Below are 22,648 nucleotides of genomic sequence, written 5' to 3' on the forward strand. Positions count from 1 at the left end.
TTCTCTGCTTGCATTGCAACAGATCTTTTTTTTTTAAGTTTTTATTTAAATTCCAGTTAGTTAACATACAGTGCAATATTAGTGTCAGATGTACAATTTAGTGATTCAACACTTCTACACAACATCTGGTGCTTATCACAAGTGCACTCCTTAATTCCCATCACCTATTTCACTCACCCCCCCATTCCCTCCTCCCCTTTGGTCGCCATCAATTCGTTCTCTACAGTTGAGTCTGTTTCTTGGCTCGCCTTTCTTTTTTTCTCTATGCTTGTTTCTTCTTGAACCTCTTCAAGGGATAACTGGCTCAGAAAATAATCTAAGAAGATCAGTATTCTTAATATGCTCCCTTTTTTCTTCTTTAGCTAGAGTTTTCTTCTGCACGTGGGTATGTGTGCTTCATTAAGAATTTATTAGAATTCTTAAAGGGATCACAGACCCTTCAGTGTATGAAGTTTCAAAGAGCTATATGCTGCTAGCAATAGCATCAAACTATTGGCTATAGGAATGGCTAAATTAGTTTTTAATTTTTAGAGCTTCATGTATACATATACCAAAACTAATAAGAACACTTAGTTTAGTGTTTAATATGTGACAGGTACCTTCTAGGTGCTTGCACATATGAATTAACCTCTTACCAACCCAGATGAGGATACTGAGGAACACAGACATTAAGCAATTGCCTGAGGGCACAAACCTAGTAGTGGAGGAGTGAAACCCAGGGATTCTGGCTCCAGAGCCCATGTTCTTAACCACTATGCTAGAATGGTGCATATCTCCTTTGGGATTTCTGTATCAAGAAAGAATGGGGAACAATGAGGAAGGGTGGGAAATATATAGAATACCAAATGCCCATAAACCAGCCTATGAGCCTATTTTTTAAATGGAATGATAAAGTAAAACACAGAATTATGGAAATTCTCAAAAGATGGTGAGGGGAAAATAGAGAATTACTCTTTCATGGGACTAAAATATAATATTATTCATTATTTACAGAGTTTCAAATTGGTTCAGCACCCTCTCAAGCCTCAATTAGTATTTTCCCCCCACGGTCAATTCTTTCCTTGAATAAACTTAAACACAAATTCACATGAACAGCCATAAACTGTTGCTACTAACTTGGTGTGAATTTGAACAATCCAGAAATAAAAGTGATTACCTAGGGATATTAAAACTTCCTAAGAGCTGACATCCCTGATAATATAAGGAATACCACTACCAATGAGATCCGCTTCTCTATAACATTTTAAACAAACTACAAATAACTTCTTTTGAGCACAAAAATATCTTATATTCCATAAATATCAAAGCAGGCTAAAAAGTGACTTATTTGTGGGGTGCCTGGGTGGATCAGTCAATTAAGCGTCCAACTTCGAATCAGGTCATGAACTCGCTTTCGTTGAGTTTGAGCCCCGGGTCGGGCTCAGTGCTGACAGCTCAGAACCCGGAGCCTGCTTTGGAATCTGTGTGTGTCTCTCTCTCTGCCCCTCCCCCGCTTGTGCTCTGTCTCTCTCTCTCTCTAAAATAAAGATTAAAAAAAAATTTTTTTTAAAGTGACTTGTTTAGATATTATATAGACATTACATGTTACTAATCAGATGCACACATGGAGTCAGTAATTTTAATAAATATTAAAAAGTATACTTTCTAAAAAAGTAGTTTTAATAAAATATGGAAATATTTTTTAAAAAAGTAAATTCACAAAATACCTTTAGATTTTTACTAAAAACACAGCTCCTAAGATAAAGTCATATGAATATGAAGATATGTTACCTCCAGAATCAAGAGAATCCCCGGATCTGACCTTAAGAATAGTAATATCACTGTCAGAGCTGTCTTGATCGTCTTGTTCAGTTTCTTCTAAAAAGAAAGAAAGAATACACTAGTATAGTCTTTCTTCTAATGTTCTAAAGATCTAGATTAAAACAAGTAATTCAACATTACAATGAAGCCTCTTTAATTATCAGACATAGAATCACTATTTATTACACTTACTATTCTGGATCACAAAGTTTTATATGAGCTAAAATTGAGCTCATTAATGTTATCTGAGGCATATAATTATATCTCAAGCAAATATTCTGAGTAATATCTACAAGATTATATTCTGAGGCTTTAATGTAAAGTCAAAAAGGAAACAAAGGAGCATTAATAGTGGAGAAATTTTACCTTTTTGGGGGGGGGGACTACATATAGTGTGTAAATTCAGCCAAAATTAGTATATGTACATGTGTGTTTACATGAGTATCTGTGGTTGTAAAGGGGGGATGTACACACACACTCATACAAGCATTTCAGTATGCAGGTAATTAAGATTATGGTGGGGTTTAAAATGGACTAAGTTTTACTGTCCTATTCATAGACTGATTATGAGAATTTAGAAAAAATGATTATATTAATACCATAATCAAAGGCCAGCATATGACAAAGTCTGTTTTCATTGGCTTTACTTAAAATTATTAACTCAGACAAAAGATGTTTAAAATGCATATAAAGGCTATCATCACTTACCCTATCCCATTTTATCTAAGACCCAATTATGAATTTAGATAAGCATGAACCTTTTTCCTGAAGAAAAATTTTCCTCTTTAAGTAACTATCAAAATTGTTCATGTTAATGAAAAAAAATTTAGAATATTTTAAAAGAAAATACCTCCTTCAGAAAAATTGACCTTCTGTTGGCTGCTGGTGGCTTCTAGAAAAGAAAAGCAAACACATCATACATGACATCAAAAGCTAAAGCTTAGGAATAAACAATATATAACTATATAATATATAATATGTAATCTATAACATACAATTTAGGGAAGTGAACATAAAGACAGACCAACTAAAATTTTTCTTCTGTTAAATGTTAAAAAATATGTTATTTCCCTTTAGGTTATTTCAGAAATAAGTACGATATAACCTAGAATCAGGAAGAGTTTATTTTTCTTTCAGCCGCAGGTCCGTTTGTACTCTAAAACTGTAACCTGTTTGTAGAAAGCATGAGATTCTCCATTGATAAATATTCCAGTCCCTATAGGTTTACTGAATTCTCATTCTATTTGCCACACTCCCCATGCCATCTTGAGAAACCCATCATACTGGTGGAAAAGACAAATCAGTTCTTTACTGCACTAGTATGTCCAGACGAAGAAAGGGAGAGAAACCCTAGCTCCAGCACATCCACGTACACTATTTTTTTCAGAGCCAGAGAATTTGGACAAAGATAAATGAGCAACGTGTATCAAACACAGTATTTTTATATAGGCTATACTGAAAAAAAAATTTTAAGGGAGATAAACCCAAAGGCGGCATTGTACAACTGGGCTAAAATATTGCTGAGTGATCTTTTGAGAAGTGGCATGAATCAGACTGCTCACAAAGCTGAAATCTTTCTTTTCAGCTTTCCCTCTGTTGCTTTTAACCCCTTTTGCTTTTCAAAAGGGGAAAACAATACCGTGGAAGGCAAGTGCCAACACATTATACGGTGAACTTGGAAATATTTTCTTCAGATCAGTTTAATTATATTAATATAACACTGGTCAAACTACCACTATGACAGGGGCAAGTGTAAATCACTATGTGAAATACATTTGCCAATATTTTTGGTATAGGAAAAAACTAACCAAAACAGCAAATACTATGTCACTCTTATAAAGCTAGGACCTGGTATATTATATTTCATTTTAATCTAGGGTCATAAGTGAAACTGTCTTTTCAATTTTCTTTTTCAAGCAGAAAAATGGAAAATCAAACTTGCCTTAGTGCTATTCTCTTAAAATTTTTTCATTAATATTTCCACTCATACAAAAAGATATCGTTCCATAACACACATATTATCCCTTTTGTAGAGTTTATTTTCATTTATATAACTATTCACATAGCATGCAAACAAAAGATGTTTTCTTAAGAGCCAATAGTTACATCTTAGTCATTATCTTAATAATAGTTACTTCCTTGATATTTGCATGCTGCCAGTTAGTTTTCAAAAAAACCCTTCATATCTCCTATCTGATTCCCTAATGTCACAAGAGGACTCTCATAGGTAAGGTTTATGGGATTAAGTGACGTGTCTAAGGGTGTCAGGATGAACAAGTGATAAAAAAGGAATTGAATACAGGCTCTTCTGATTTCTAGTCTACCACCCATCTACCACTGCATCAGTCTTATTTATAATGGCATGTATTCAGCACTTAATGATAATTATTTTGTTTTATTAATTTTCTTTTAAAGAGCAGCTTAAGAAAGAGCAGCAAAACTGAGGGGAAGGTAGATAGATTTCCTTTATGTTTCCTGCCCCATACATGCATAGCTTCCACCATTATCAACATCCCCCACCAGAGTGGTATATTTGTTGAATAGTGGTAAAATTGATGGATCTACATTTACACATCATGTTCACCCAAAGACCCTAATTTACATTACAGTTCACTCTTGGTGTTGTGCATTCTATGGGTTTAGACAAACATATAATGACATGTATACATCATTATGATATCATACAGAGTATTTTCATGCTCTAAAAACCCTCTGTGTTCCACCTATTCATCCTTCCCCTACCACCACCACCACACCCTTGATGACCATTAATCTTTTTTGTTTCTGTTTTAATGTTTATTTATTTTTGAGAAAGAGACAGAACGTGAGCAGATGAGGAACAGAGACGGGGAGACACAGAATCCAAAGCAGACTCCAGGTTCTGAGCTGTCAGCACAGAGCCTGACACGGGGCTCGAACCCACAAACTGTGAGATCATGACCTGAGCGAAGTTGGGTGCTTAACCGACCGAGCCACCCAGGTGCCCCAATGACCGCTGATCTTTTTACTGTCTCAATAGTTTTGCCTTTTCCAGAACAGTCATATAGGTTCCTCCATGTCTTTTCATGGCTTGATAGCTCAGTGCTTTATAGCACTGAATAACACTCCACCGTCTGGATGCGCCAGTTTAATCATTCACCTACTGAAAGACACATTGGTTGCTTCCAAGTAGAATAATTCCAATAATTATTCCAATTATGAATAATTCTGCTATAAACGTGTGTGCAGGCTTTTGTGTAAACATTAAGTTTTCAACTCATTTGGGTAAATATCAAAGAGTGTAATTGCTGGATCATATGGTAAGAATGACATAATGTCATGATGACATACAATGTAGGACATCTTTTCATATGCTCATTTGCCATCTGTATATCTGTTGTTGGGGTGTCTGTTAAGTCTTTAGCTCATTTTTTAAATCAGGTTTTTTTTTTATTGTTGAGTTCTAAGAGTTCTTTGTATACTTTGGATAATTGTCCTTTATTAGATGTGTCATTTGCAAGTATTTGCTCTCAGTGTCTTATGTTTTTATTCTCTTGTCATTCTTTTGCAGAGCAGAAGTTTGTAACTTCTCTGAAGTTCAGCTTATCAATTCTTTCATGGGTTGTGCTCTTTGTTTGCATCTAAAGAAGCATCAGCATACCCAAAGTCCTTTAGATTTTCTTCTGGGAGTTTTGTACATTTTTTTTAAAAAACTTACATTTAGGCCTGTGATACATTTTTAGTTAATATTTGCAAAGGGTTTAAGGTCTGTGTCTAGATTTTTTTTTTTTTTTGCATGTAGATATCCAGTTGTTCTAGCCATTTGTTGAAAATATTCTGCCCTCCATTGTATTGACTTTGTTAAAGACCAGTAGACTACACGTGGATCTGTTTATGGGTTCTCTATTCTGTTCTATTCATCTATTCTTCTACCAATACCACACTGTCTAGATTACTGAAGCTTCACCGTCAGTCTTGAGGTTAAGTCCTCCTACTTTATTCTTCAATACTGTATCGGCTATGCTGGGTCTTTTGACTCTATATGAACTTAATCATTTTCTCAAAATAAGTTGTTGGGATTTTGATTGGGAATGCACTGAATTTACAGATTAAGTTGAAAAGAACTGACTTCTTGACAATACTGAGTCTTCCTATCCATGAACATGGAATATCTCTCCGTTGGTTTTAAGTAAATTCTTTGATTTCATTTATGAGTTTTATAATTTTTCTCACATAGATCTTGTACATATCTTCTTAGATATATACCTGTAAGCATTTTGGTGGGGAGAAGGGTGCTAATGTAAATTGTGTTGTTTTTAATTTCAAATTTTTCTTGTTCATTGCTGGTATGTAGGACAGTGATTGGCTTTTTTATATTAACTTTACATTCTGCAACCTTGCTATAATTGCTCATTAGTTCCTATTTTTTGTCCATTCTTTTGGATTTCCTACACAGATGATCACGTTACCTGTGAACCAAGACACTTCTTCCTTCCCAACCTGTATACCTTTTGCTTCCCTTTGTCTTACTGCATTAGCTACGTTGCTCCAGCACAATGTTGAAAAGAAGTGGTGAGCAGGGGCATCTATGCCTAAATATCCATTTAGGTTCCTTCATATCATACCTTGATGGCTTATTCCTTTTTAGCACTGATATTAGTACAAAAGCTTCCAGTGTCTCACCATTATGTTACCTGTAAGGTTTTTTTTTGTAGATAGTGTTTATCAAGTTGAGAAAGATTCCCTCTATTCCCAGTTTACTGAGAGTTTTTATCATGAATGGGTGTTGGATTCTGCCAAACACTTTTTCTGCATCTATTAATACTATGTGTTTTTTTCTTTTTTAGTCTGTTAATATGATAGATTCTCAAATGTTGAGCCAGTCTTTCATACCTATGACAAATTTTGTTTGGTTGTAGCGTATTTTTTTTTTTTTCAGTTTTAAAGTAATCTGTATAGTCAATGTGGAGCTTGAACCCACAACCCCAAGATTAAGAGTTATGTTCTTTACCAAGTGAGCCAGCCAGGTGCCCCTAATTCTTTTTGTAGTTTTTTAAAATTCATTTTGCTAATGTTTTGTGAAATACTGCATCTGTTCATGAGATATTGATCTATAGTTTTCTTTTCTTGTGTTTGTCTGGTTTTAGTATTAGGGGAATGCTGGCCTTACAAAATGAGTTAGGAAGTATTTCCTCTACTTTTATCCTCTGAAAGGTACCTTAGAGAACTGGTATAATTCATTTCTTTAAATATTTGATAGTATTCACCAGTGAACTCATTTAGGCCTGGTGCTTTCTGTTTTGGAAATTTATTAAATATTGAGTCAATGTATTTAAATAGATATAGATGTATTTAAATAGATAACAGATTATCTATTTCTTCTTGTGTGTTTTAGCCAATTGTCTTTCATGGAAAGGGTCCATTTCATCTAGATTATCAAATTTGTGGGCTTCAACATGTTCATAGTATTTCTATATTATCCTTTTAATTTTCATGAAATCTATACTAATTTGTGTCCTTTTACCTTAGTTTACCTCTTTTCTTTTTTTATCCTTAGCCTGGTTAAAGGCTTTCCCTTTGAATGATAATTCTGCAAGATACAGAATTCTAGTTTGGTGGTTTTTTCCTCTCACACTTAAAATCATTCATTCCACACTCTCTTCTCACTTGCATGGTTTCTGAAGAGAAGTTGGATGTAATTCTTATCTTTGTTCCTTTATGGGTCAGGTGTCTTCTCTTCCTATAACTTCTTTCAGGTTTTCTTCATCTTTGATTTTCTGTAGTTTGAAAATGATAAACACCCAGGTGTATTTTTTGTGCATTTGTTCTGCTTGATGTTCTCAGAGCTTCCTGAATCTGTGGTTTGGTGTCTGACATTAATTTGGAGAAATTCTAGATCATTGTCTCAAGTATTTCTTCTGTTCCTTTTTTCTCCTCCTTCTGGCACTCCCATTATGTGTATGTTATATACAATATTTTATAGTTGTATAGTCCTTGGATGTTCCATTTTGTTGAGTCGTTTCCTCTGCTTTTTGGTTGAGAACTGTATTTTGAGAATTGACATATGACACTGTGTAAGTATGTGTAGATGTTAACTTGATACATTTATATATTGATTACCACCATAGCACTGGTTAACACCTCTATCACATTATCATTTATTTGAGGATTCTATCAATATGCCCTCTAGCACAGAAATTTTTTCCTCAGCCAAGTCCAGTCTAATATGTCTATCAAAGGCATTCATTTCTATTACAGTGATTTTGAATCCCTTGCATTTCTTTTTGCTTCCTAGGATTTCCATCTCTGCTTACATTGTCCATCTGTTTGTGCATGCTGTCTACTTTATCCATTAGAATCCCTAGCATACTAATCATAGTCGTTTTAAATTTCTGGTCTGATATTTCCAACACCCTGGCCATACTGGTTCGGATGTTGGCTTTGTCTCTTCAAATTGTTTTTTTGCCTTTCATTATGTCTTGATACCATATCTTAATGTTAAGATTTTGTCTTGATGGTGGACATGATGTACTGGGTAAAAGGAACTTCTGTAACTAGGTCTCTAGTAATGTGATGATGAGGTCCAGAGAGAAAGGGAAAGGGCTTCATAGTCCTATAATTAGGTCTTAGTCTCTTAGTGAATTTATGCCACAAATGGCTCTCAATGGTTTTCTTTTCTCCTTAGGTGGGACATGTTGTCTACGGTGGCCTGGAATATTTTCCTTTCCCCAGGTCAGTTGGGCTGATAATACCCCAGTAGGTCAGGTTCTGGGTAACTAGATTGCCCTGAAGGCAGGCCTTATTAAGAACAGAGTGCTCTGGCATATTTCAAAATGATTCTTCCCCCCCCCCCGCTGAAGCATGAGGGGACTTTTCTCTGATATTTACTATGGGAATTTGGTCGAGCCCCTGGAGGTATACCTCAAAATCTAGTGGGGTACTCCCCATGACTGGGTCCCCTTGGAATATTTAACTCAGACTTCTGCACACCAAGCCTCCTGCAGTTCATCAGTTACAGTTCAGATTTTGCTACCTCAGAACTGGTTCCTGGAGACATCTCCACTTTTGAGCCTGAGCTCTTGATAAGCCACAATTTCCTGTATTTGCATCTCTCTCCAATTTTGAGGGCAGGGGTTTGCCCTGTGTTCTCTCCTTTCTCACAGATCCAAAAAAGAGCTTTTGAATTTTTAGCTGTGTTTATTCGTTGCTAGGTTAGCTTCTTACACGTGGAACAGGAGGAAAACCAAAAGTCTCTCTCAATAATTTTTTGAATTAATGACAAAGAAAAGGTTGAGGGCTGAACTCTTCTAATACAAGAGGTTCCAATAACTTCTAAGTGTAACTCGTTTAAAATAGAGCTTTGCAGGGAGCCTGGGTGGCTCAGTCAGTTATGCATCTGATTTCGGCTCAGGTCATGATCTCGCAGTTTGTGAGTCTGAGCCCATCTAGGGGTCCCTCTTTCTTCCCCTCTGCTCCTCCCTCACTTGAGCATACACATGTTTTCTCAAAATAATAAATAAACTTAAAAAATAAGATGTAACAGTAGCTTTGCTAAAGTTACAACTATATTTGAACATTATGTTTTATATAGTTTAAAAATTATTTGGTATAGCAAAATTTTAGGCTAAATTGATTTTAGAATCTGTGTGTTTCTTCACTGAGTCACCAGAAAGAAAATGAATAGTGCAGTAATCCCTCCCTTTTTGATCCTGATATAATTTATTTCCATGTACTTTTTAAACTCCAGGTCAATTTGTTCAGAGCCAAATCACCTAGTAATTAATCATGCATATAAAAGTAAAATTAAATCTCCTTTATTGTTTATGTATGTGTTGTCCAATTAGCATGGGGAGAATTTAAGAATTTTTTTTAACCAACTTATATAAGGGAGCTCCCCATTTATTTTTTATATCATTATATTTCAAGTATTTAATATATCGTGGATTTCTGAACACTTTAATCTAGTGTCCAAAGGTCTTTTCTTTAGAATTTTATGTTTCTGGGGCGCGTAAGTAGTTCAGTTGGTTAAGCATCTGACTCTTGGTTTCAGCTCCGGTCATGATCTTGTGGCTTTGTGAGTTCAAGCCCCACATCAGGCTCTGTACTGGTGGCATGGAGCCTGCTTGGAATTCTCTCTCTCCCTCTCTCTCTTCCCCTTCCCCACTCATGCTGTCTCTCTCTCAAAATAAATAAATAAACTTAAAAAAAATTTTTTTAAAGAATTTTATGTTGCTAACAATATCAATAGTATTCAAAGGGTGAACAATAACTTGTTAAACAAGGCTGTCTTCAATATTATTACTAATATTGTGCCTTATGCATAATCCAATAATATCTTATGAATTACATGTTCTATACATTTGACAATAATCATCGTTATCAGTCTACTCGTTGTCTTGGCTATAGACTTTTTAACTGTGGTTTTCATTCTGGTACATGAAGGTCAGGAATTTCAAGTCCTCCTAAATGCCATTTCCTCCATGAAACCTTCCCAACCTCTCCTGCAGAATAAGGCACTTCTCTTCTAGGCTATCAAATACATATACCACCATTTTAACACTTACAACATTAATTTATCTAACTTGTTTTTTTTTCTTTTTTTTTCCATTATCATGTACTCTAAGAGCTAGGGGAAAAAATTATCATGGCTTTTTATGGTTCCAGCATTTAGGCCAGTCACTGATACATACAGAAGGTGGTTAAAAATAAATGTTTGTTTAATAAATGAATAGACTTTTGTATCACAGAATAAAAACCTTTAAGACTTTTGCTAAAATTGTTCATACCATGACAAAAAAAACATGACTTAACAACTCAAGAAAATAGTGTGAAACTAGTGCTTAATAATGAGGTTTCATGCAAGGTTTTAAACATTCTACATTTTCACCTTTTTAACCCAAGCTACAAAGAATGCATAAATATTTAAATACAATCTGATGATGAATCAGTAGCATTTAGTACCACATGAGAAGTTTTCATGTTATTTCCCTGTTTTGCATTCATCTTCCTTTATTTTAAACCTCTTGGCTTCTACGTGTAGAAGGTTAAAATACTTTTTTTTTTAAAAAGGTATTATTCTTCTCTATGCTTATGCAGAAGCTTTGAGAAATTCAACTCTTATTTGGAGTAATAATACCTTCAATTAAAAAAAAGTTAAAATATTATAAAAGTTGTGGCAAAACAGAGAGAGAATAGGCTGGGTCACAGTAGATCTTCCCAAAGCTGGGGACATCCTGGCTAAGGTTGGTGGGGTTGCGGGGGGGGTTTAGCCTTGGGCCTGGGGTGGCAGCTTCACCACCTAGGGTCCCCAGGACCCACCACTCCCCCAACTGGTGTCCCCCAGATTCACGGTGAGAACATGGCACTGGCTCTTAGTTCTGACATACTGGCCACTGACCTCGCCTACACCTGGTCCACAAAGGGATGCGATTTCACCGGGCCCACAAGACCTCTGAGAAAGCCGTCTTCACGGCCTAGACCAAGGGGGTCGCCCTCAACCAGCTGTGGCCGAAGGAGCTACGGACCGTCAGCCCGCTGTTCTCTGGCGGTGTGAGCTGCCTGTGGTACTCAGGCCACAACATGGAGCGGTATGCTGCTCTGGGTGGCACGGCACACGCCAGTGAGCACTGCTATGGGCCCAGGAGGCCTAGAGCCCTCGCCACCCGGCTCCCAAATAAAGTGGGCCCAAAAGGAAAACAAAATTATAAAGGCTGTGGCATTTAGTAGACAAATGGCAATAAATAAAGGAGCTGTTAAGGAGGTACCACTTTTCCAATGATCTCAACCAACTAATAAAAGGACTTTCAGAAGACCTAGGGCACGTGTTTGTTGTAAGAATAGATCACATACAACCATCTCTTCAGGCAGAGACAAACCACTAATTATACCACTTTCCTTTCCTCAGCTACAGTTTTAAAGGAAAACACAAAGTTCCAGGTATATCTGTACTGTAAGGTTTTCTATTCCTAGAGACTTATTGAATGTGTTGGTGTGAGCAGTGAAGTGAAGGATACTCAAGGAACTCATACTTTGTATTTTGTCTGGGGACAAAGACATGAAGATTTCACAAATGAGACTCTGATGCTTTCTCAAAGAGAAGACTAGACAGAACACAAGAGTTCGTGTGTCTCCCGTCTTCTTACGCTGTCAGTACAGGCTAGGGTGGAGTGCTATAAAAAAAAAATCTATGTTGAGGCAAGTATGTAACTCTCTGAATTTACTCTTAGAACAAACAAATGACTGTTTGGGTGATTTGCTGTCTTTATTCCTGCCACCGGTATAAACCAGGGAGCGGTAAGCTTTTTCCATAAAGGGTCAAATAGTAAACATATCTGAGGCTTTGCTAGCCACACAAGGTCTCTTTTCTTAGCTCACAGGCTGTGCAAAAACAGGATTGTAGGTCAGATTTTAACTAGAGGCTGACCCACAGCATAGACACCTTTAAGAGTGGTACCTTTAAGATTATTCAATGCCAATATGCTTTTGAGAACAGAGGCAGAGTGGGGCAGCAGGAAGGAGTATAAAGAACAGTCTGGGGATATTACTAGTATTCAAGCTCCACGAACAGTCATTTTTGATATTCTAAGAGGTACTAACATTACTATAAAAAAGAATCAGAGGAGGCCATTTTCTGTTAATCCCACAGAAACGTTCTTTAAACTGGAAAGCACTTTTAAAAGTTACTTCTCACTATAAAGTACTTATAAAAATCATTTCTAACTCTAGCATAAAGAGTAAAAGTGGATTATTTCAACTTCAAGTTCTTTACCAATTAAGAAACTATGACTTAAAAATTTTTTTTTAAGTTTTTAAATAAAGCACTTGAGAAACTCTACTGGGTACCAGTACACATGATGAACTGCATACTGTAAGGATCACTTTCAGACACTATCCTGAAGTCTCCAAGAAGTCAACCCGAGTTTAACTGAAAGATGAATTTTAAAAAAGTTGCAGCTATTTTTTTTAAAAAAGGGGAAGTTTCCTTCGTTTTGACTCATCTCTAAATTTAGAAAAATACTGTAACTTAAAACTAAGTCTAACCACAATCAATGTAGGTTCTCTTAACGCTGTGGATCTGGGTATCTCATGTCCTACACCAAAGCAAACACTGGAAAGTGAATCTCTAATTCACTTTCTAACTCAAGAAAAACTATGAATTGGTAAGCTGATATTCCTTTTTCTCATAGAAATGTGAATTTAACAAAGTCTAATAAAAATTAAAATGTGTTTGTATTACATGTTCCTATATGAACTTAAATAACAAAAGACATAATTTCAGACAGAATAAGAATCAGGGCAATAAGAAAGGTCATAGCCATAGGCACAGTGTCCCACAAGCTGAGAAAATGAACAAAGAAATATTCTCAAGCCAGTGACCAACTGTGTATTCTCCTGTGTTCTGATCCTCAGAACCCTTGAAAAGAACCTGTAAGAATTAGAGATAAACAAACCTAATTCACTCATTTTAGTATTTCCATTTGTTTTGTATGCCGAATCTGCAAGAGAGATAGCAAGAAAATGATTAGAGCTTAAGAGGAAATGCATCATGTGGTCCTTTACCACAGGTTCATCATCAAAACCTTAACAGATCTTTGTCATTATAATACTTAAAACGACAGTTATCTATCAAAAAAAAAAAAAAAAAACCCATCCTAATTCTTTCTTAAAGAGAAGGATCAAGAAGTAGAAACCTAATGTGAAGATAAATAAGGTTCTTCTTTAGTTCCCATGATAAAGCACCCTTATGTGCTAATGAACTCTGACAAGGAAGCAGAAGTAGACTGCTTGGATGCCTTTATTGGTTATCTCTCACAGTCATGAAATCAACTTAAGGGCAATACTTGTTAGAGGTTTTCATCAAAAAGAAATGTAAGTGAGGCAGAAAAATTTGATAGCACTGAGCTATAAAGCTTCGGTCTTGATTTTTTTATTAGCATTATGCTGGGAAGAATAAAAAGCCCCTGATCCTAGTTTAAAATCATCATACTAACAAAAAGAATCATAGAAACCTCTTAAAAACAATGAGGAAGGCCTTTATATATATGTATATATATATATGTATATATACACATATATACACACATACACATATGTATGGAAAGATGTCTCAATAGATTAAGTAAAAATAAAAACACAATAAGAAGGTACAGAAAAGAGTGTTTATTGGGCTAACATTTGTGATAAAAGGAAGGAAAATATCATTTATGCATGAATTTCTTTGTAGCTCCATTAAATATCCCTAAAAAAAGACCTAAGAAACTGAAAACACTGGTTCCCTCTAATGAGGAGGCTAGGTGGGTAAAGGACAGAGGGACAGGGAGATTTTTCACCATGTATTTATAATAACTTTTAAATTTCTAACCATATGAATACATGTACTAACCTATTTAAAAATAAAGCTATATTTATAAAACATTTAAACCAACAGACAAAACAATCTCTTACCAGGTCTTGGGCTTCTTAGTGGGCGTCTACACAGGCTGATTACAGGATCTTCACTCAGCACTAATATAGGAAGAAAGAACATTAAAAAATATATAAAATGTCAAACATACTAGATTTATTATACAATTATCTATTTATTCAACAAAGGTTTTTCTGAACCCTTCATTATTTTAAGTATGGGAATGTAAAACTGAACTACCAATTTCCTGCCATAAAAAATTTATGAACATGATAGAAAAAATATGCAATTTTTCTCAGCAGATCACATTTATATAAGAAAGGAATACTAAATAAAACTCTTCTAAATTTCTCATATCAGAACCAAATTTGTACTGTAGCACCAACTCAATTATTCCATTTGAGGCTTATCCTCATTATGGATTATTCATGGCATACTTTAATTTAGGGGTTAACTTCCTGAGAGTTAATATAGTACCTCCAACTTTTTAACCCTGTGTGTGTGTTCAGGAAATGTAAACTCTAACTTAAATAAAGTGTTACCATTAGCCAGGGTTTCAGACTGTCTATGGTTCAATGGTATAGGGCTAATGGGGAAGCCAATCCCATCATATAAAATGTTAACCTAGAAAGCCAAGATGTGTTCTCAAAAAAATCAAACAACATTATCTAAAGTCCAATATATATCTGAATTTGGATTATATTGTGTTTGTTTCATTTGTCTTTATAAAAAACATCATGGAGCCCCTGACTGGCTCGGTTGGTTAAGCATCAGACTCCTGATTTTGGCTCAGGTCATGATCTCATGATTTGTGAGTTTGAGCACCACATGAGGCTCTGCACTGACAGTGTGAAGCCTGCTTGGGATTCTCTCTCTCTCCCTTTCTCTGTCCCTCCCCTGCACATGTGCACATGCTCTCTCTCTCAAAATAAATGAAACTTAAAAACAACAACAACAACAACATTGTGTTTGGCGCTGTAGGAGAACAGTGAAAACCATTCTGAACTGGTTATCACTGGTCCCCGCCATTACACTGACTGCCTATGTTTGTTTTTACAAAACTGACTTCACGCAATTTCCCCATTAAGAGTATCCAGAAGAGATATTGTAATGGGCCAGGCACTTGTTTGTTCGAAAAACACTTATTGAACATGTTTCTATATATCTTAAAGACAGAGATGTAGAAAAGCAATTAAACTTCTGTAGCTCAAAAAGGCAGAACTAAGATCAACACACAGAAAGTAAGAGAAAAGTTAGCTTTTAATTACTTAAGTTATTAATGTTGTCTCCAAAACAGAACAGATAGTGAGGGAATGATTTTCACCTCACTGAAAATGATCAGGGAGTATATGAATGGATGCTAACAAAGGGATACTTGCATTGATAGAGACTTTGGGTAGATGAATTCCCTAAATCTTCCAGCTGTAAGATTCTATGAAATATCTATCTCAGTTGCTAGTATTTCAAACATCAGGTATTTAAAACTTATAAAAATAGCTTTTAAAATAAATTTTGTACATGTTCATAATCCCATTATTACAAATACTTTCCTCTTTTTCTCTTCTGCATTCTCACCTTTATCAGGCTTAATTAAAACCTAAAACTCAACTTAATCTATAGACATCAATTACTATTTTTCTCCCCTATCTTTTAAGAAGTATTTCCTGGGGGCGCCTGGGTGGCTCAGTCAGTTAAGCAGCCGACTTCGGCTCAGGTCATGATCTCGCGGTCTGTGAGTTCGAGCCCCACATCGGGCTCTGTGCTGACAGCTCAGAGCCTGGAGCCTGTTTCAGATTCTGTGTCTCCCTCTCTGACCCTCCCCCGTTCATGCTCTGTCTCTGTCTCAAAAATAAATAAACGTTAAAAAAAAAAAATTAAAAAAAAAAGAAGTATTTCCTGTACACTCTATTATGTACATATCCTTAGAGAAGATGCTTCAAGGAGACAGAGTACCAAAGAGAGATATTATTAAAGAATAAAAGAGCAAGTACCCTTATTTTGTAGCTATCTTCTTCCCTTGTCTGCTTTTGCTCACCGCTGCACCCCCCAGCATCTAGCATGGGGACTGGCATAAAGTAGGTACTCAGTAAAGATCTAGAGAATGAATACTCCAAAAAAATCAAATGTTCAGCAGCCAGAGAATCAAATGTTCATGACAAAATGGTAGATACTCAAAAATAATTATCTGTGATTATTTAACTAGAAACCACAACTGTTGGAACAAAAATACCTATTTAACTTTAGGAAAAGTAAATGAAGTTCTCCCAATATAATTTTATATTGTAAAATTAGTTCCATGATTTCCAGAAAGGAATGAATCTGACCACAGAACAGTTATGTAAGAATACATGGACTGGGGCACCTGGGTGACTCAGTCTGTTAAAAGTGTCCAACTTTGGTTCAGGTCATGATCTCACAGTTTGTGAGTTCAAACCCTGCATCAGGCTCTGTGCTGACAGCTTGAAGCCTGGAGCCTGTTTCAGATTCTATATCTCCCTCTCTCTGTCTCTGCTCCTCCCTCACTCAAGAATTTCCTCTCTTTCAAGAATAAACATTAAAATAAATACATACATACATACATACATGGACTGAACTGAATGAACAACTCAATGACTATTTTAATGTGAAAACATTTCAATTCTGGAACTTCAAACAATAAGAGTTCAATCTGTATCCCTGTTCTAAACTAATCAGTATTTCTCATGGCTTAGAAAAAAAGGAAGGCAGATGACGTAGTTGTCTTTAGTAGGTTGTTTTAGAAGGTGGCCCGTTGGCTTTGGTCTTTATTCTTAAGGGTATCTTTGGATAGATTTCTCTCAGTCCACACCAGTGGTCCTATATACAATTACAGCACTATTTTTCAACATGAAAGTTAAACAGAAAGTCTATGATTCTATAAGGGGAAAGGCCTACTTAAAGTAGTACTCCATCAAAGAGTGACTACTATTTACATAATTCCTCCGCTAGACACACATTATAAGCATTTGTTCAATAATTCCCTAAACTCTTTCCTTGAAGCATGCCAAGTGCTAGATGCAGGATGATTTTTTTTTAATTTTTTTTTTTTTTAACGTTTACTTATTTTTGAGACAGAGAGAGACAGAGCATGAACAGGGGAGGGGCAGAGAGAGACGGAGACACAGAATCGGAAACAGGCTCCAGGCTCTGAGCTGTCAGCACAGAGCCCGACGCGGGGCTTGAACTCACAGACCGTGAGATCATGACCTGAGCCGAAGTCGGACGCTTAAGCGACCAAGCCACCCAGGCGCCCTTGCAGGATGATTTTTAAAAGTACCACTGAATTCTTGGGGCGCCTGGGTGGCTAAGTTGGTTGAACATCGACTCCTGATTTCAGCTCAGGTAATGATCTCACCATTCGTGAGCTCGAGCCCCACGCCTGGCTCCATGCTGTCAGCATGGAGCCTGCTTGGGATTCTCCTCCATCTCTGTCTGTCCTTCCCCTGTTCACTCTTTCCCTCAAAATAAACAAACTTAAAAAAAGCTCTTTTATAAATAAAGAAATAAATAAATGTACCACTGAATTCTTAATATCTCAAATCTCCCAAAAATGTAAATATCCTCATTTCTACTTATATGCACGCTACACTACTGATACATTCCAGGTAATTTATGCATAGGTTCCATCAATTTATCATCTATACTGAGAAATGTTTTTTCTTTTCCATTTCTAATTATAACATAAGCTTCTTGAGAAAAGGAAATGCTTAAGCAAAACTTTATGAACTTCACACCCCTTGTAAAGTGCCATAAGGGGCAGGGAGGGGGAGGGACTCCTTGTATCTGTGTTTTACTGTGTATAAAATATGCATGCACTGTATCATTTCCTCAGTGGCCTTGCGGGTTAGGCAGGGGAAATGACAGGATAAAGGCCCGTGTCTCAAGGTGGGTGGGTAACACAAGCAAAATCCAGTGTGCTTTGCACAACATTATGCAGCTGTGTACCTCGTTAGTGGTCCTTAAACATAGACCTAATGTGAACTCCAAAAGACTGTTCAAGGTATTTTATTATATAACAGTTTTATAATGGTCTATAGGCTGGTGTTCAACAGTCTTCATTCTATCAATTTACTTAAATTAACACCATAATTTTTATACGTTTACTCTAAATTTTAGAAAAGTTTGCTTCTCTAGGTGTAAGAGATAAGCAAATAAATATACTATGATAAAATTTCAAGAATATGATTTTTCCACATGGCTGGGAAAATCTATAGCATTTATTACTCAAAGCATTTTTCTAAGATAGTTTATAATCTTAACCCAGTAACATAGGCAATTCAAGGAATTAAATATAAAGGGCGTGTTTACTTAGAACTAAACTTGAACTAGATGTACCTTATTCTAAATTGAGGACAGAATAGGTCAAATCATAAAGCATAATCTTATTAGAAGCAATGGCTAAGGAAACAAGTCAAGATAGGAGTTTTACTGTTGTGGGACTTTCTTAATATCAAAAACAGCAGACTGAAAATAAACGGAACTAAAAACCAAAGGAACTAAGCATTAGCAACTGAACTAAATCCATTTCCTTGCTTTCCAAAAGAGTTTTAACAGCTTTTAAAACTTAAGTAGACTGTCAACATAGCCTAAGTCTATGTTACATTGATAATAAAATGCAAATGTTTTTACACTTTAACATCTCTGAAACTGAGGGGGGCGGGGTGCCTGGGTGGCTCAGTCCGTTAAACATCCGACTCTTGGTTTTGGCTCAGGTCATCATGTCACGATTCATTAGTTCGAGCCCCATATCGGGCTCTGTGCTGACAGTGTGAAGCCTGCTTGGGATTCTCTCACTCCCTCTCTCTCTGCCCCTCCCACATGTGCTCACTCTCTCTCAAAATAAATAAACTTTAAAAAAAAAAGTCTTTAACATCTCTGAAATTGGGATGCATCATACAATCTATGGGATGTTACAGTTTAACTGGCAGCATTTCTTCCTTCTAGGTGGTACATAAAACGATGGTGGATCTTACAACTGATGACATTTTAGATCTGATGAAATATTGACCATATCATGCCATGATTTTACTATACAGATCACTCAATCCATTTTATTTTTAGTTTCTTATTTATTTTAAGTAGGCCCCATGCCCAATGTAGGGCTTGAACTCACCACCCTGAGATCGAGAGTCACACGATTCACTGACTAAGCCAGCCAGGTGCCCCCACTTAATCCATTTTAAATGGAAGGTAGTGAGACACATTCACTCACACCACACTTAATGAATTTCACTGAGTGGCTAATTATTACATGGGAGAGTGACAATGAGTACTTGGGGAAAATGAAAGGGTTTTGAAGAAGACAAATCTGGAGCCAATTTTGGCTGTCACATTATCATGTAAACATAGAGAAGGGTCTTAGCTTCTCTGAGCTTCAGTTTTCTCACCTATAAAATGGGCACATCTATCCTGCAGAGTTATGTGAATGAATGACCATATCCAAAGTGGCTTGTAATTAGTAGATACTCAAGTATCCATTCCATCTTTTCTTGACATATACCTATATGGTTTAACTCAATAAACTATAGAGAAGATTCACTGTAATTCTGAATAAGTTATGATTTGGGACCCTTGATGAACCAGGCTATAGTGTGTACATTAAAAAAAAGAAATGAAAAAGATGGCAGGTAAGGCAAAAAATAAAATCACTCTTCTTACCTGGAATTTCTTGTGTTCTCTGGATAGTTTTCTTTGAGACTGTTTGGCTTAAAATAGTTTGTGAAGATGGTTCATCCTCTAAAGAACAGAAATGACAACTGTCAAAATTCAGAATATATGATCTGGTACAGATTATGCACCTTAACGGTAATATAAAAGCAAAAATGCACATAATTCGTTTCTTTAGCAATGTGTAATTAAGCCTACCAAAACTTAGGAATTTGGGTCTAACTGCTCTTGAGGCAATATAAAAACAAATTATTTACCTTTGATGCTTTACTATAAAAGTCTACTACTTTAGAAATTTAAAAGATGGGCTACAGTTTCAGAAATGATGTGGGAGAAAGCAGAGGAGTGAAAAATGTTTAGACCCTTATAGATTTTTTTTACTAAAATAGAGATAAATCCTTCATGTGTTAAAAAAGCTGATAACACTGCACCAGGTTCTGTGGCAGAGTCCATATAATGTAACATTTATTGCCTACTTGTGCAAAGCATTCCTCAGATACTGAAGGAGGTACAACCTAACTTCAATGATGGGATCTTTGTCTTCAGGTTTCTAACCTTAAAAGAAACACACACTAACCTATATATGAGCTAAACTGTCTTGAGTACCTACACTCAGTAGTAACTTACACATCTTTAACATAAAGTTTTCCACATCAGCGCATCTTCAAACGTGTCAGCACTTCAGGTGTCAATAGGTATGTGCTGCCTCTGACTGCTCTGAGCTGAAAATCCACCTCCTTTTCCTGGCCATCAATGGTTTACCGCTAATTATGTAATCCCATTGTGATTCAAACCCTCGGATTTTTACCTCATAGGTGCCTTACGTGGGGCTAAAACAAAACTTCACCTGTGACTCAGGATTAGAAGGGGAAGAGGGAGGTGGGTGGGAGAGGATGGCTTAAGGGAGTTGATTCACCTGTGACTTACCTAAAACTATACGCTCACTTTGTCAACATCCTTTTGGCCCATTTAGATAAAAACTAAGAGTCCTGTTTCGTCAAGCTACTTAACCAATGAGGTTACACTGAGGAACCTCAAGTGGCGAATTTTTGCAGAGATCACCACACGTGAGACAGAGCGATCAGCTCAAAGTTCAGGATAATTGACTTAGCCCACCTCGGTGTAAGTACCTGGGAGGGGTCTCAATCAATTCATCAACCACTCTATCCCTTGAAACGCCCACTCCCCAAATTTCCCTTCCCTCTCCCCTGACCTGGGTAGCGTTGGAAAAAGACTGGAAGGTTACATTAGAACCATAACTCTCAGCTAGGGACTTCTGGCTTTTCAGAGTTAAAGGAGGAAATGGAAGTGGCTTTGGTAGCAACATCCGCAGGACAGAGGAAACTGAAGTGAAACCGAGTCCCAAGTGTTTTGATGTCGCGCCTGCCACCTAACTCGTCCACCCTCCGTGACGGCCTGCAGATAAAGGCAATTCGGGACGCCCCTGCTCGACGCACAGGGATGCGCAGAGCTCCCGGATCAGGTCGCTCAGCACGACTGCCTACCCAACCCTCAGCCGCCTGCACCTCTTGCCCGCCTGCGGTCGGGGCGGACCCCGCGTGGGGGCGCCCGTCTATCCGCGCCACGGAGCCACTGGAGCCTCGGCTGGTATGAGCTGGGCGGGAGCTTACGCCCGCCCGACACGCGCACACACCGCTCGCGCCCGCGCGCCTGCGCTCGCTCCCCGGCTCGCGGCAGAGACTGTTACCTCCGTCAGTCTCACCTTCAGAGGAATGAGAGTCCCGTAACCCTCTCCTGGTCGTAACCGGAGACGGCTCTAGCAGAGGCTGCTGTGACTGCTGCTGCTGTAGACGGGTAGTCCTTCGCGTCTTCATCTCCTCGGCTTCCTGGAGTCGCGGCTGCCTCCTCTGCCGAGAACGAAGGTAGTAGGCGCTTTCTCTCACTTCCTCTTTCTCAGAATCAGGCCGGAACTCTTCTAGCGGGACTCGTCTTCTCGCCGGGGACTTTTCCTTGGCTACCCGGGGCTCGAAGTCGCCGTACACTTCTGGCGGCTCTTCCGAGAACCTCACTTCCCGCCGGCCGGGACGCGACGGCGAAGGAATTCCGTACGCAGGCGCGTCACTGCCGCCGCCATTTTGAGGGGCGAGCCGGCGCCTACCCTCCCGCAAGGGGGGTCGGGGTGTGACGTATAGCCCCCATCCTTCCCTCCCCGGCTCCGCCCGCCTCCCGTCGCCCGCCATAGTTGTTGACGTAGCTTGAGTCGATCGTGAAGGTGGATTTGGGGTCCCTAGATTCTCCTGCCGTGGGTGGCGACGACTTTTCGGGGTGTCGGGCGGTGCTCGTGGCGGTCAGGGAGGCAGTTGAGAGTCGCCGGGGCCTCCGCCTGCGTCGTCGCTGCTGTGCTGCAAACCCGCCTCTGGGCCCATGGTGTGTCCTGAGGGCTGTGGGAGAGGCAGTGCCTATGCTGGGTCAGCTGCTGCGGGTCACTCCCGCCTCCTGGCTGAAGGCACCAAAGAGGAGGAGAAGAGGGAGGACGACGTCGCTGTCCTTGGCCTTGGGGGAAGGTGGGAGGGGACGACGGAGAAGGGACAACTGGCTGGGCAAATTGCCTTTCCTGAGCCCAGCTGCTCGTGGCAACTGTTGCCCGCACGCAGGAGACGCCGGTCCTGGCCCCCTGTTCCGAGTTTCTGGGGGAAGGCCGAGCGAAAGTCGGGGGTGGGGGGGGGGGGGAGAAGTTTCGGCCCTCGCCCCCAGGCTGTTGCGCAGTTTTCCTGGAACCTTTTTGATCGACGCCTACCTTAGCCTTGCCTTTCCAGACTT

The 22,648-nt window shown here is 38.2% G+C and overlaps 2 protein-coding genes across 8 annotated transcripts in view; one reads left to right on the forward strand and one right to left on the reverse strand.

The window, feature by feature from the left end:
* Positions 1-22,492, reverse strand: part of TOR1AIP1 (torsin 1A interacting protein 1) — a 44,684-nt gene extending 22,192 nt beyond the window's left edge. The window contains exons 1-6 of one of the 2 annotated variants that reach the window (XM_030302810.2): positions 21,591-22,492; positions 19,859-19,936; positions 14,224-14,283; positions 13,230-13,274; positions 2,651-2,692; positions 1,771-1,857 (exon numbers count right to left, since the gene is read on the reverse strand). In XM_030302810.2, the coding sequence (XP_030158670.1) occupies positions 1,771-1,857; positions 2,651-2,692; positions 13,230-13,274; positions 14,224-14,283; positions 19,859-19,936; positions 21,591-22,068 (790 nt within the window). In that variant the 5' untranslated portion in view covers positions 22,069-22,492. The remainder of the gene's footprint in view (positions 1-1,770; positions 1,858-2,650; positions 2,693-13,229; positions 13,275-14,223; positions 14,284-19,858; positions 19,937-21,590) is intronic. The other variant, XM_030302812.2, reaches the window with a different exon arrangement.
* LOC115505293 (torsin-1A-interacting protein 2-like) overlaps positions 21,664-22,648 on the forward strand; it is a 36,452-nt gene continuing 35,467 nt past the window's right edge. For 3 of the 6 annotated variants that reach the window (XM_032591735.1, XM_032591734.1, XM_030302813.2), the window contains exon 1: positions 22,169-22,255. The gene's annotated coding sequence lies outside the window, so the exon portion shown is untranslated. Of the gene's footprint in view, positions 21,751-22,026; positions 22,101-22,168; positions 22,256-22,648 lie in introns of those variants that run through there. The other 3 variants (XM_032591736.1, XM_032591738.1, XM_032591737.1) reach the window with 3 other exon arrangements.

The sequence above is a fragment of the Lynx canadensis genome, chromosome F1 (assembly GCF_007474595.2).
Source record: "Lynx canadensis isolate LIC74 chromosome F1, mLynCan4.pri.v2, whole genome shotgun sequence".
Classification (NCBI taxonomy): Eukaryota; Metazoa; Chordata; class Mammalia; order Carnivora; family Felidae; genus Lynx; species Lynx canadensis.